We start from the raw sequence: 12,381 nt of genomic DNA on the forward strand, positions 1-12,381 counted from the left end.
ACAGTGTGCAGCTGTTTTCAGGAGGCATCTGAACTATTGGGTCTGTGATTTTCTGATTGACACACTGCTTGGCACCAAATGTTAAATATTCTGAATATCACCCCAATCTAGCAGTCAATTTAGTATCCAATAGGTGGTATTGCTAGGAAGTTGGTGTACAATTTGAGGTATATTTGATTCTTTCTTCTCAGATAAAGGAGATAAGACCACTCCCAAGCATGTAATAAAGTAGGCAAGTCTGGCCAAGGGAAATATGTTAAATTAAAAATTCTTTAAAAAAATGATTGTCTGTTTTACTTTTCATTGTGGTGTAATGAAGGGTTTGGCTCAATGAATTTTGACAGATATTTATATATTCATGGACCCACTACCTGGATCCAATGGCCGGATACCTCCAGAATTCCAGATGGTTCTCTTGTGCCTCTTCCAGATCAATGCCATCCCCCACTCCCAGAAGTAACCAGTATTCTGGTTTCTACTGGCATTGATTTAGTGTTTCCATAATTGTGAGATTTTGTTATTGGTCAGCTATATTCATCATTTTAAAAACAATTTTATTTACATACAGTAAATTTCAACTTTTTAGTACACACATCTTCCAAGTTTCAACAGGTACATGCACTCATGTAGCCACTACTACAATCAAGACATAAAACAATTCCATCACTCCAAAATGCCCCTCATGATCTTCATATTTCCCTCCCTCAGTCCCCGGTCACCTCTGATTTGTTTTCTGTCCTGGTAGTTTTGCCTTTTCCAGCTTAACAGTATTTTTCATGAGAATTGTAGGTAGGGTGATAAGCATATTTAAGACAAAAGAATACATGACTGAGAAAGTTTCAGACATCCATAAACCCGTTACCAGAGTTAGGGCTGTAGTCACAACTGCTTTCTTGGCCTTGTCTCATGGGTACTGGCTCTTTCTGCACCCTGAGGAACTGCTGAAATGCAGAACAAGAAGCTGCCCTCAGCACTGCTTGTATGGCCGTCAACACTCTCCCAAGACACCAGGACACTGGAGCCCAGACCTCCTGCTGTGGATTCACACCAGTCTCCTGAGAAGCCCAAGAGTCAAACACTTGGCTGTATTCTCTCTGGGTGATGTCATACCTGCCCTTCCCTAGGGCAGTCAGTTTTTGCCTGAGGACCTACACTGTGGCCATTGGACACTTGTACTGGTGAGCATCTATCTGAATTGAGATGTGCTCAAAATATAAAATTCACACAGCAATTTTAAAAACTTAAAACAAAAAATTCAAACTATCTCATCATTATTTCTCATTATAATACTATTGATTACATGTGGAAATGATAATATTTTAGAAATATGAGAGAAAATAATACATTATTAGAACTAATGTCACCTGTTTCTTTCCCTTTTTATGTGGCTACTACAAAAATCAAAAATTATATATGTGGCTAGGTCACATTAGGTTTCTCCTGGACAGCATTGGTTTAGATTTAATGGAAGAAGAGCTGCAAGGGAGAAAGGAATTACTGAGAAAGGAAAATACATTATGCACAAAATGCTTAAGGCTTTCCACAGCCTATCTCTAGCTCTATCTCATATTCTTCTATCCCTCCATGCACTCATCCCCATACTCTAGCCAGACTGTCCATGATGCACAAACATATATGTGACCTCCCTCCTGCAGATTGGAGGCCCTTTTCAAAATGGATTCCCAACTACTTCAAGGCCCCCCTCACAGCCCACCTCCTCTGAGAAGTAAGTCTTCCTTCTGCTCACCTATCCCAGCCTAACAGGCATGTTTCAGAAGACTTTGAGTATTCAGTGGGACCCCTTGCTGTGATATCTATACCATTGACTATTTTTCCCATGTGTGGACTGAGGAACATACTCAATAAGTTAGAAGCGCAGCTTGCCTTTGGTGTACTTTCATACCTCCTCTGAGGTTGAGTATGGTTCTGTGTTCTTTATCCCCTCCCACTCTCTATGCAAATCCCTCCCAGGAGTGAGTGACTTTCTAGGCACTTGCTAAATTCATAGTTAGTGGGCAGTGCCCCATGAGGGAAGATGCATTACTCTGGGGATAATCTGGAGTTATTCCACCATCCCAGAGACTCTGGTTTGGCTCTTTGAAGACACTATAAAGTCATATTCTTGAGCCTAAATTTTCTTCCTGAAATATGCTTGGGAGGTCAGAGTGGAATAAATGATCTGGGTTCCACCTGCTCCCCAAATCTCTTCTAATAACAAAACTAGAACAGGTAGTTTGCTACATGTCAGGCACTGTTCTAAGTGCATCACATATATTTACTTCATTTAACCATCAAAAAAATTCTATAATTAAATGTTCCAATAAAAAGACATAGAATAGCTGAATGGATAAGAAATCATGACCCACACATATGCTGCCTACAAGAGACCAACCTCAGAGCAAAAGACCTACACAGACTGAAAGTGAAGTGTTGAAAAAAAATATTCCAAGCAAATGAACAGGAAAAAAAAGTCAGAGTAACAATACTCATATTAGACAAAATAGACTTCAAAACAAGGGCCATAAAAAGAGACCCTAAAAAGGGCCCATAAAGAGAAAAAGGTCACTTCATAATACTCAAGGGAAGAATCCATCAAGAAGACATAAACATTGTAAATATATATGCACCCAATATAGGAGCACCCAAATACAAAAGGAAAATCTTGGAAGACTTCAAGAAAGATATTGACGGCAACACAATTATTGTAGGGGATTTTAACACCCCACTGTCAAAAATGGATAGATCTTCCAAACAAAATATCAACAAAGATATTGCAGCAGTGAACAATGTCCTAGATCAAATGGACTTAACTGATGTATATAGAAGTTTTCATCCCAAAGAAGCAAAACACACATTCTTTTCAAATATACATGGAACATTTTCTTTTTTAATTTTTTTTAATTTTAATTGTTGTTCAAGTACAGTTCTCTGCCTTTTGCCCCCATCCTGCCCCCCCAGCCCTCCCCACCTCCCTCCCATTTCCACCCTCCTTGTTATTATCCATGTGTCCTTTATATTTGTTCCTGCAAACTCTTCCCCCTTTCCCCTAAAATTCCCTCCCCTCTCCCCTCTGGTCACTGTCAGCTTGTTTTCAATTTCAGTTTCTTTAGCTATATTTTGCTTGTTTGTTTGTTTGTTTGTTTGTTTTGTTGATTAGGTGGCACATGGAACATTTTCAAAGATAGACCACATGATAGGACACAAAACAAGCCTCAACAAATTTAAGAAAATTGAAATCATATCAAGCATCTTCTCTGACCACAAGGGACTGAAACTAGAAACTAATCTCAAGGAAAAAAACCCCAAAACATTCAAACTCATAGCGATTGAATAGCATGCTATTAAACAGTGAATGGGTCAAGAATGACATCAAGAAAGAAATCAAAAAGTTTCTGGAAACAAATGAAAATTAACTCACAACAATCCAAAACTTATGGACACAGCAAAGGCAGTCCTGAGAGGGAAGTTCATAGTGATATGGGCCTACCCAAAAAAGATAGAAACATTTCAAATAAACAACCTAACTCTACACCTGTAAGAACTTGAGGAACAACAACAAAGACAGCCCAGAATAAGTAGAAGGAAGGAAATAACCCAGATCAGGGCAGAATTAAATGGCATAGAGGCTAAAAGCACAATCCTAAGAATCAATAAATCTAGGAACTTGTTCTTGAAAAGATAAACAAAATCGACAAGCCTTTGAGCGGACTCATCAAGAAAAATAGAGAGAGGACCCAAATAAACACAATCTGTTGCGCGTAGGTCACCGGCCAGCAGTGACCACGGAATGCTGTGGATGGCTCGACGAAAAACACGCGAGAAAAAACAACATGCACAGAGACAGACTAGTTTCTGTGGGGAAGTAGGGATGAAATGGCCACCCCCCCTAGTGGGGAGCGTGCTGATTTACCATCCATACCTGCTTTTATTGGGCTCATTCTGCATAATAATTCAGGTAAAGTACAGTACTCATTAGGGGGAAGTAAGGAACCATAGAAAACAAAGAACTCTGCCGGTCTATTGAGTTGGGGTCAAAGAGCTGTAAGACTGAGGAACAAAATAACTTCCTCCTAAGACCCTTCTCATTCAACTGAGAGCATTCTAACAAAGAAGGTTTCACAGTAATTTACATGTTCTTTCTTAGGCCTGATCACCCCGGGGAATCCGCACTTCTCAGCACAGAGCTGCAACACCCTGTCATTGTTTCAGGCTTAGGTGGAGCAAGGGAACTAAGGCAACTGGAAGACAAGGAGGTTTTCTCCCAGACAATGAAATCTCAGGCTATGTCAGAGCCGAGGAGCGAGGGTCCATCACCTCCTTTTGCTGCAGCCCCCCAAGTCTTTCTTTTGGGGGGCCTCCCAAAGTGATCGTGCCTGTCTTAGGTCATTCCCCCCGTGGGGAATCTTACCCGTCTTTGGCTAACCGACCAAGCTTTTTGGAGTTCAGTCATGAATAAAGCAGCAGAAGCAGCATTCCTGCCAGGAAGATAAGCTTTTGTCTCCTTGCTGGCTTACAGTTCCAAGGGCGTTCCCTTAGCCTTAGCCTAGGTGGGGGTTTCAGCTTCTGATACCAGTCAGGGTGGTTCCCAACAACAATCAGAAATGAAAGAGGAGAGATTACAACTGATACCACAGAAATATGAAGGATTGTAAGAAAGTACTACAAACAAGTATATGCCAAGAAATTTGAAAACCTAGGTGAAATGGACAAATTTTTAGAAAAATGTAATCTTCCCAAACTGAATGAAGAAGAAGCAGAAAGCCTGAACAGACCAATAACAGCAGACAAAATTGAAGCAGGAATCAAAAAACTCCCAACACACAAAAGCCCTGGACGAGACAGTTTCACAGGAGAATTTTACAAACCATTTAAGGATGAGCTAACCCCTATCCTTCACAGACTATTCCAAAATACCCAAGAAGACAGAAGACACCCAAACTCTATTTATGAAGCCAGCATCATCCTAATCCCAAAAATAGACAAAGATACAAGAAAGAATGAAAACTTCAGGCCAATATCACTGATGAACATAGACACTAAAATCTACAATAAAATATTGGCAAACTGCATCCAGCAATGCATTAAAAAGATCATACACCATTAATCAAGTGGGATTCATCCCAGGGATGCAAGGATGGTACAATATTTGTAAATCTATAAATGTAATACATCACATAAACAAAAGGGAAGACAAAAATCACATGATCATATCAATAGATGCAGAAAAAGCATTTGATAAGGTACAGCACCCATTTATGATAAAAACATTCAGCAAAGTGGGAATAGAGGGAGCATTCCTCAACCTAATAAAGGCCATATACTAGAGACCTACAGCCAACATCATATTCAATGGACAAAAACTAAAAGCTTCCCCAATAATATCAGGAACACGACAAGGATGTCTGCTTTCACCATTTTCATTCAACATAGTATTAGAAGTCCTAGTCTCAGCAATCAGACAAGAAAAAGAAATAAAAGGCATCCAAATTGGAAAGTAGGAAGCAAAATTGTCTTTGTTTGCAGATGACATGATAGCATACATAGAAAATCCTATAGACTTCACCAAAAAACTACTGGGATAATGAGGGGGAAAGGGGGAAGAGTTTTTAGGAACATGTATAAAGGACACATGGACAAAGCCAAGATGGGGTGGGATCAGGGGCGGGAGATGGGGATAGCTGTGGTGGGGGTAAAATGCAGACAACTGTACTTGAACAATAGTAGTATTAAAAAAATCCTATAAGGCATAGTCATCTCCACTTTACAGATGGGAAAACAGGCACAGAGCAGCCACATGATTCACTCAAGGTCACTCAAAGTAAGAGAGACAGAATTTGAATCTGGGCAGACTTGCTCTGGGACAGGCAATCACCTAAGTTTGGGGTTACCCTGCATAGGATTGCCAGATAAAATAAGGATGCCCAGTTAAATTTCAGATAAATAATTTTTTAGTATAAATTTGCCCCAGGGAGACATGGAAGAGAAAAAAGAAGGGGCAAATCCTCCACTGGATTGAGCATTCACACTAAAAACAAGGAGTTCTAAACCCTATTCACCAGGTTGTCATTGGCTATCAGTGGTCATGAAGGCTTAAGAGCCAACATAGAGCAATGATTTTCAACCAATGTGTTGCAAGAATTTTTAAAGCATGCAATACCTAACTATTTGGTCTGGGGCACTGACCTGTTTTCCCTTAGATTATCAAATAAAGAAATGATAACAGTCAACACAATAGTGGTGTGAATGAATCAAAATTATACCTATTTTGTCAGATTGTCAAAAAATATATATTTTTGGTGTGCTGCAGAATTTTAGTGATTAGCCATGAGATGAAAAAGGTTGAAAATCGCTGAGTTAGAGTAAAGGTTGTTCATGATACAGTGAAGTCTTGTGACGAAGTAAAGTGCACTCACCATAGGTGCTGAGGAGCTGTGGGCTTTGGTAGAGGGAATACAAAAGCTTGAGAACAAGAGGGCTGAGCCTCCATATCGCTATTTGAAAAGGCAGGTATGGTAGTGAAGAATGCACATTTTAACTAGTGTGAATGAGGACCAGCTATCTAATTTGCGGGGCCTAGCGCAAAATGAAGATGTGAGGCCCCTTGTTTAAATGTATTGAGAATTTCAAGATGGCAGCAGCAGAGCATTAAATTAAGTTGGGCCTTCTGAGTGCTGGGCCCAGTATGACTGTGTGGGTCACAGACAAGGGAACCTAACTCTGGTGCAGACACAAATATTGCTACTGTTTGGCAAGAAATTGGCACAGCAAACTTGAGAGTTGTTCAGACCTGCTCATTGGACTTGGACTTGAGGGGAAGTATGCCACAGTTGACCCATGTGGGCATGGCTGCCATGGGAAAGAATGAACATCCCTGGCTTCAAGGTTGCTACTTGTCCAGGGTGGTGGGAGAGTGGGAATGTCTGCTCAGGGTTTCTGTTTCTCTAAGTCACCATCCCCACAGCCAGATTTTTCTGAGCTTTGGCGCAAGGACAGAGAGGGGAAGTTTCTCTTCTCCAGGGTTAGGGGCTGGCTTTCTGAAGCCAGAAGAGAAACCAAGTGGGCTTCTGGCAGTGCCTCCTTCCTTTGTGAGCAGAGTGAAACAAGCTAACTTGCCCTCCCCATGGATGGCAGGGAGCAGTGTGAGACTAGAGAGAAAATGAAGAAGAGGGCGTCAGGTTGCAATTTGGCTCTAGAGGCTGCAAGATGAGGACCTTCTTCCTGCAGCATTCCTGGAAAGTTTGCCTCTGGCCCTATGTACCATGCATTCCCTGGCTTCTTGTCTGCTGATCCCAGTGGAGACATGGAGTCTCCAACACCAGACCAGCAGATACCAGCAGCAAGGCCTCAAAAAAGGCAGAGGGCTCCATAGATGCCTGGCCAGACTGTGGATAGTTGAAATATGCAAAACATGGGGCTGAGGAAAACAGAAATCTTAACCTAATGGGACAGGCACACATGAGGATCAGGATTAAAATGTTCCAGGGGCCTGGAGCCCACCAAAGGTATTCCGAACTGCCACTTAACTATCACCAAAACCATCAGTGTTCTCTCTACTTAGACAAAGCTCTGTGTTTCTTTTCTTTTTTTTTAAAGATAGAACAAAACAAAAGGCATTCTCCTATAAAATTTGGGATTGTTACTAAATTATCAGACAATCTCTTCTACTCTATTTTTATCCATACCGGTTTTCCCTATCTAGCACCTTACATTAGTACATTTGTTGCAATTAATGAACTAATATTGTTACAGTTTCATGAACCAAAGTCCATGATTTATTCATAATTCCTCAGTTTACCCATAATATCCTTTTTTAAAAATATATTTTCTTGATTATGCTATTACAGTTGTCCCATTTTCCTCCTTTTATTCCCCTCCATTTTGGAGACCCCCACCCAGCCACATTCCCCCCTTTAGTTCATGTTCATGGGTTGTACATATAAGTTCTTTGACTTCTATATTTCCTATACTATTCTTAACCTCCCCCTATTTTCTACCTACCATTTATGCTATTTATTCTCTGTACCTTTTCCCCTTCTCTACCCCCAAATCCCCCCCCCCACTCCTCCACTGATAACCCTCCATGTAATCTCCATTTCTGTGATTGTGTTCCTATTCTAGTTGTTTGCTTAGTTTCTTTTTGTTTTTGCTTTTAGGTTCAGTTGTTAATAGCTGTGAGTTTGTTGTCATTTTACTGTTCATAGTTTTGATCTTCTTTTTCTTAGATAAGTCCCTTTAACATTTCATATAATAAGGGCTTGGTGATGATGAACTCCTTTAACTTGACCTTATCTGAGAAGCACTTTATCTGTCCTTCCATTCTAAATGATAGATTTGCTAGATAGAGTAATCTTGGATGTAGGTCCTTGCCTTTCATGACTTCAGTACTTATTTCTAGCCCCTTCTGGCCAGTAAAACTTCTTTTGAGAAATCAGCTGACAGTCTTATGGGCACTGCTTTGTACATAACTGTCTCCTTTTCTCTTGCTCCTTTTAAGATTCTCTTCTTATCTTTAATTTTGGGTAATATAATTATGATGTGCCTTGGTGTGTTCCTGCTTGGGTCCAACTTCTTTGGGACTTTCTGAGCTTCCTGGACTTCCTGGAAGTCTATTTCCTTTGCTAGACTAGGGAAGCTCTTCATTATTTTTTCAAATAAATTTTCAATTTCTTGCTGTTGTTCTTCTTTTTCTGGCACCCCTATAATTCGGATGTTGGAACATTTAAAGATGTCCTGGAGGTTCCTAAGCCTCTCCTCATTTTCTTGAATTCTTGTTTTTTGATTCTGTTCCAGTTGAATGTTTTTTCTTCCTTCTGCTCCAACCTGTCAATTTGAGTCCTGGTTCCCTTCTTGTCACTGTTGGTTCCCTGTAGATTTTTCTTTATTTCACATAATGCAACCTTCATTGCTGCCTGGGTCTCTTTTATACTGGTGAAGTACCCAGTGAGTTCCTGGAGCATCCTGATAACCAGTGTTTTGAACTGTCCATCTGATAGTTTGACTATCTCCTCATCGCTTAGTTGTATTTTTCCTGGAGCTTTGATCTGTTCTTTTACTTGGGCCATTTGTGATTTTTTTGTCTCAGCATGCCTTACATAGTAAGGGGCAGAGCCTTTGGTGTTCACCAGGGCAGGGCAACCCACATTGCTACATTGTGAGACTGTATGTAGGGGAGGGGTCCTAGAGGGAACAATGGCACTTGCTCCGCTCTCTGCTGGCTTTCAGTCACTTTCACTGCTTCCCACAAGCAAATTAGGCCCTTCTGGTGCTGATTTCAAGGTGGGTGGGTTTGTGTATGTTCTAGGACCCTGTGGATCTCTCCAACGAACTCTCCTGTGAAGCTGGGAGTTTCTCCTGCCACCTCACCCCCCACAGGTGTTTTCAGTCAGAGATTTTGAGGCTTTATTTCCCCACACTGGAGCCCTGGGTTGCACAGTCTATCTCGATCCACTGTTGTTCCTCCTGGTTTATCTATGTGAATGTGGGACCACCCAGTCTGCAAGCCACGGCCTCACTGGGTCCGCCTGCCACCGCCTTGCCTGCCCCAGTCCTCCAGCAGCTGCCTTGCCACAAGTCCTCTCCACCCAGGTGCCCATCTCTACCCCTCTTCCCGGTCTGGATGAATATTTCTTCTTTAACTCCTTGGTTGTCAGACTTCCATACAGTTTAGTGTTTTGGCAGTTCTGGTTGTTTTTTGTTTTTAAATTTGTTGTTGTCCTTCTTTTGTTTGTGTGAGGAGGCACAGTGTGTCTACTTACAACTCCATATTGGCTGGACAGCTCTGTGTCTCTTGATACTTTTATATTCACATTGGTACTTCCCAAACCTACTGTAGCAATTAATTCAATTAACATTCAATAAATTTTAATTTTTTAAATGTCTGATTAAAAACATCTCAGTAAATAAAATCCATCACTGAAAATTCAACTATACTTATAAAGAAAAAGAAAATCATTCTAAGCAACTATACTGCTTTTTAGGATAATTAAAATAGCAGTTTTAAATGTCCATGAAATCCTGGGTTTTTTCTTTTTTTACCAACTGGACAATGATTCAAACTAAGAAACCCCAAACTTCAATGCCCAGGTATATTTTATGACTGGGGTTCAGCTTTTATTTAATTTATCTTTTAAAAAATATTTTCCTTTTGGTCAAAATGAAGTTTGCTTTGTTTTGTAGACCTGAACATAAACAGATGTCAGTGGGTTTTCCTAGAGATGGCACAGAGCTTGTATGGACACTGGTTCTCGTCCACTCCAGGCTGGAGTGCCCCCAAACCACTCTGCAAGTTGGACATTTAACCGGACCTCAAGTATCCAGGCTTCACTGTTTGGTGGCTGGACCCAACTGTGGCCATATGATCTTAAATGTCCCTCTCTCTATGTGGTCCTTGCTCCTCGTTAGAATGTGATTAAATTGTAAAAAGAAATGAAATGTTGTGGGGCAAGTAGTTAGGAAACTAAGAATGCCATAGACTGGGAACCCTGGAATCTTTATTTTACATGTGTTTTTCATCCTCAGAGGCTCTTCAGAAGGGAAAGATGGATGTGTTTTATGACTTCTGCTTCACTCACAGGCCTGTGTATTCAGGTTGATAAAGGAATTTACACTATTCTAATGCTCTCACATTGAACTCAATTCAATTTGTGGAATGGGGCAAAGCATACTGTGTTTAGCCTTCAAAAGATGCAGAAACTGAGGCCAAGGTTCTGTGGGTTCTCACACTGAAGCAAATTGGTGCTAAGATGGCCTTTATGGCATCTCCCATGGCAATGTCTGGAGATGGTTATGAGTGTCACAGTTTGGGGAGTGGGGGTGTGCTACTGACATCTAGTGAGTAGAGCCCAGGGATGCTGATAAACTTCCTATAATGCACAGGATGACTACCCTCTACCCCAACACACAATTGTCCAAAATGTCAACAGTGCCAAGGGCTAGAAACTCTTTGCTAGAATAATTGAGAAAGTAGTAGAGTGGAGATGTCTAACTCCATGTGTGTGTGTATGTATGTGTGTGTGTGTGTGTGTGTGTATGTATGTGTGTGTGTGTGTGTGTGTGTGTGTGTAAGAGAGAAATACAAGATCAAAGGCTCTAAGGTAGCATCAGAGGTATGCTGGGCTCTTGCTACTCAAAATGTGTTCCTTGGACAACCTTCATCCAGGAGTGTGTTAGAAATGCAGGCTCTTGGTCACTTTCAGACTTACTGAGTCAAAGCCTACCTTTTAACAAGATTCCAGATGATTCATGTACTGCTCATTAATGTGGAGAAGGCCAGGCTCTGGTTCATCCCAGACTGGACAGCCTCTAAACCTGCCTCAAGTGATGGGCATTTAACATCTCACCAAAGGTCTGTCCCCAAATCCCCATCTCCCACTCAGGATTTTCAGGACTGCCAGTCTCCCTCAAATCTTACCTGCCCTTTCTGCAATTTTCACATGGGTCTTCATGTTGGGGAAGGAATGGCATATCTGAGCAAGTTTATTATAACCTTTCCCATTTTCCTCCCTGCTTCATCCCCTCCCCACAGGCCTACACCCTGCTGGGACAGTTCCTTCTGATGCACAAGAATGAAGCTGAGTTCCAGAGGTGGCTCATTTGTTGTTGTGGTGCCACAGAGTGTGAAGCCCAGGAGAGTTCTAACTGCCTGAAGGAGTGGTGCTCCTGCTTCTTGTAAGCACACCTCCTTGCTCTGCCACCTGGGAAATGATGTGTTCTGTACCTAGACCCAGGCTCAGAGTCATTATTTTTGTTTCTAACTTAAATGATACATGCTTGTTATTAAAAGTAATCCAAGAATATAAAAAGAACACAAGAAAGAATGACCCAAAGTTCACCACCAGAAGTGACTATCATTCCCTTTATATGAAAATCATGCCAAATATCCTAGTACATATTTATATACAAGAATGGACAAGTTTACTTAAAATGGGAATTAAATTTTGCCAGTGTATTAGTTATCTATTGCTGCATAACAAATATACCCTAAATGTAGCAGCTTAAACAAGTATATCTCACTTAGTTTCTGAAGGTCAGGAATTAGCTGACAGGTTGACCTCTTTCTTATGCTATATGTTCAATACACGTCATCAGGTGACCATCATCTGTTGTATTCACTTTGAGACTTAAGCTCATGGAGATTCCCTCTCAACATACACTTGCATGAGTACAACACAGTGGTGAATTACACAGTGTCTCTCAAAGCCTCTGCCCACAGTGATTCCCTCAACTTATACTCTCATTTCGTTGACCATGAGAAAATCATATGTTCATACCTAACTTCAAAGGAGCAAGGATTCTTCTGAACTCAGAAAAAAAGTGGAAGTATATAGTGACAGCAACACTCAATTAAGTTAGTTATTTTTTCTCTGAATGTCTCACAGTTGT

The 12,381-nt window shown here is 40.9% G+C and overlaps 1 protein-coding gene across 2 annotated transcripts in view; it reads left to right on the forward strand.

The window, feature by feature from the left end:
* Positions 1-11,983, forward strand: part of BANF2 (BANF family member 2) — a 64,678-nt gene extending 52,695 nt beyond the window's left edge. For both annotated transcript variants that reach the window (XM_045832815.1, XM_045832816.1), the window contains one exon: positions 11,525-11,983. In XM_045832815.1, coding sequence (XP_045688771.1) covers positions 11,525-11,671 — 147 coding nt within the window. In that variant the 3' untranslated portion in view covers positions 11,672-11,983. The remainder of the gene's footprint in view (positions 1-11,524) is intronic.
* Positions 11,984-12,381: the final 398 nt, after the last annotated feature.

This window comes from Phyllostomus hastatus, unplaced genomic scaffold (genome assembly GCF_019186645.2).
Source record: "Phyllostomus hastatus isolate PE091 unplaced genomic scaffold, TTU_PhHast_1.1 phas_contig_17, whole genome shotgun sequence".
NCBI lineage: Eukaryota > Metazoa > Chordata > Mammalia > Chiroptera > Phyllostomidae > Phyllostomus > Phyllostomus hastatus.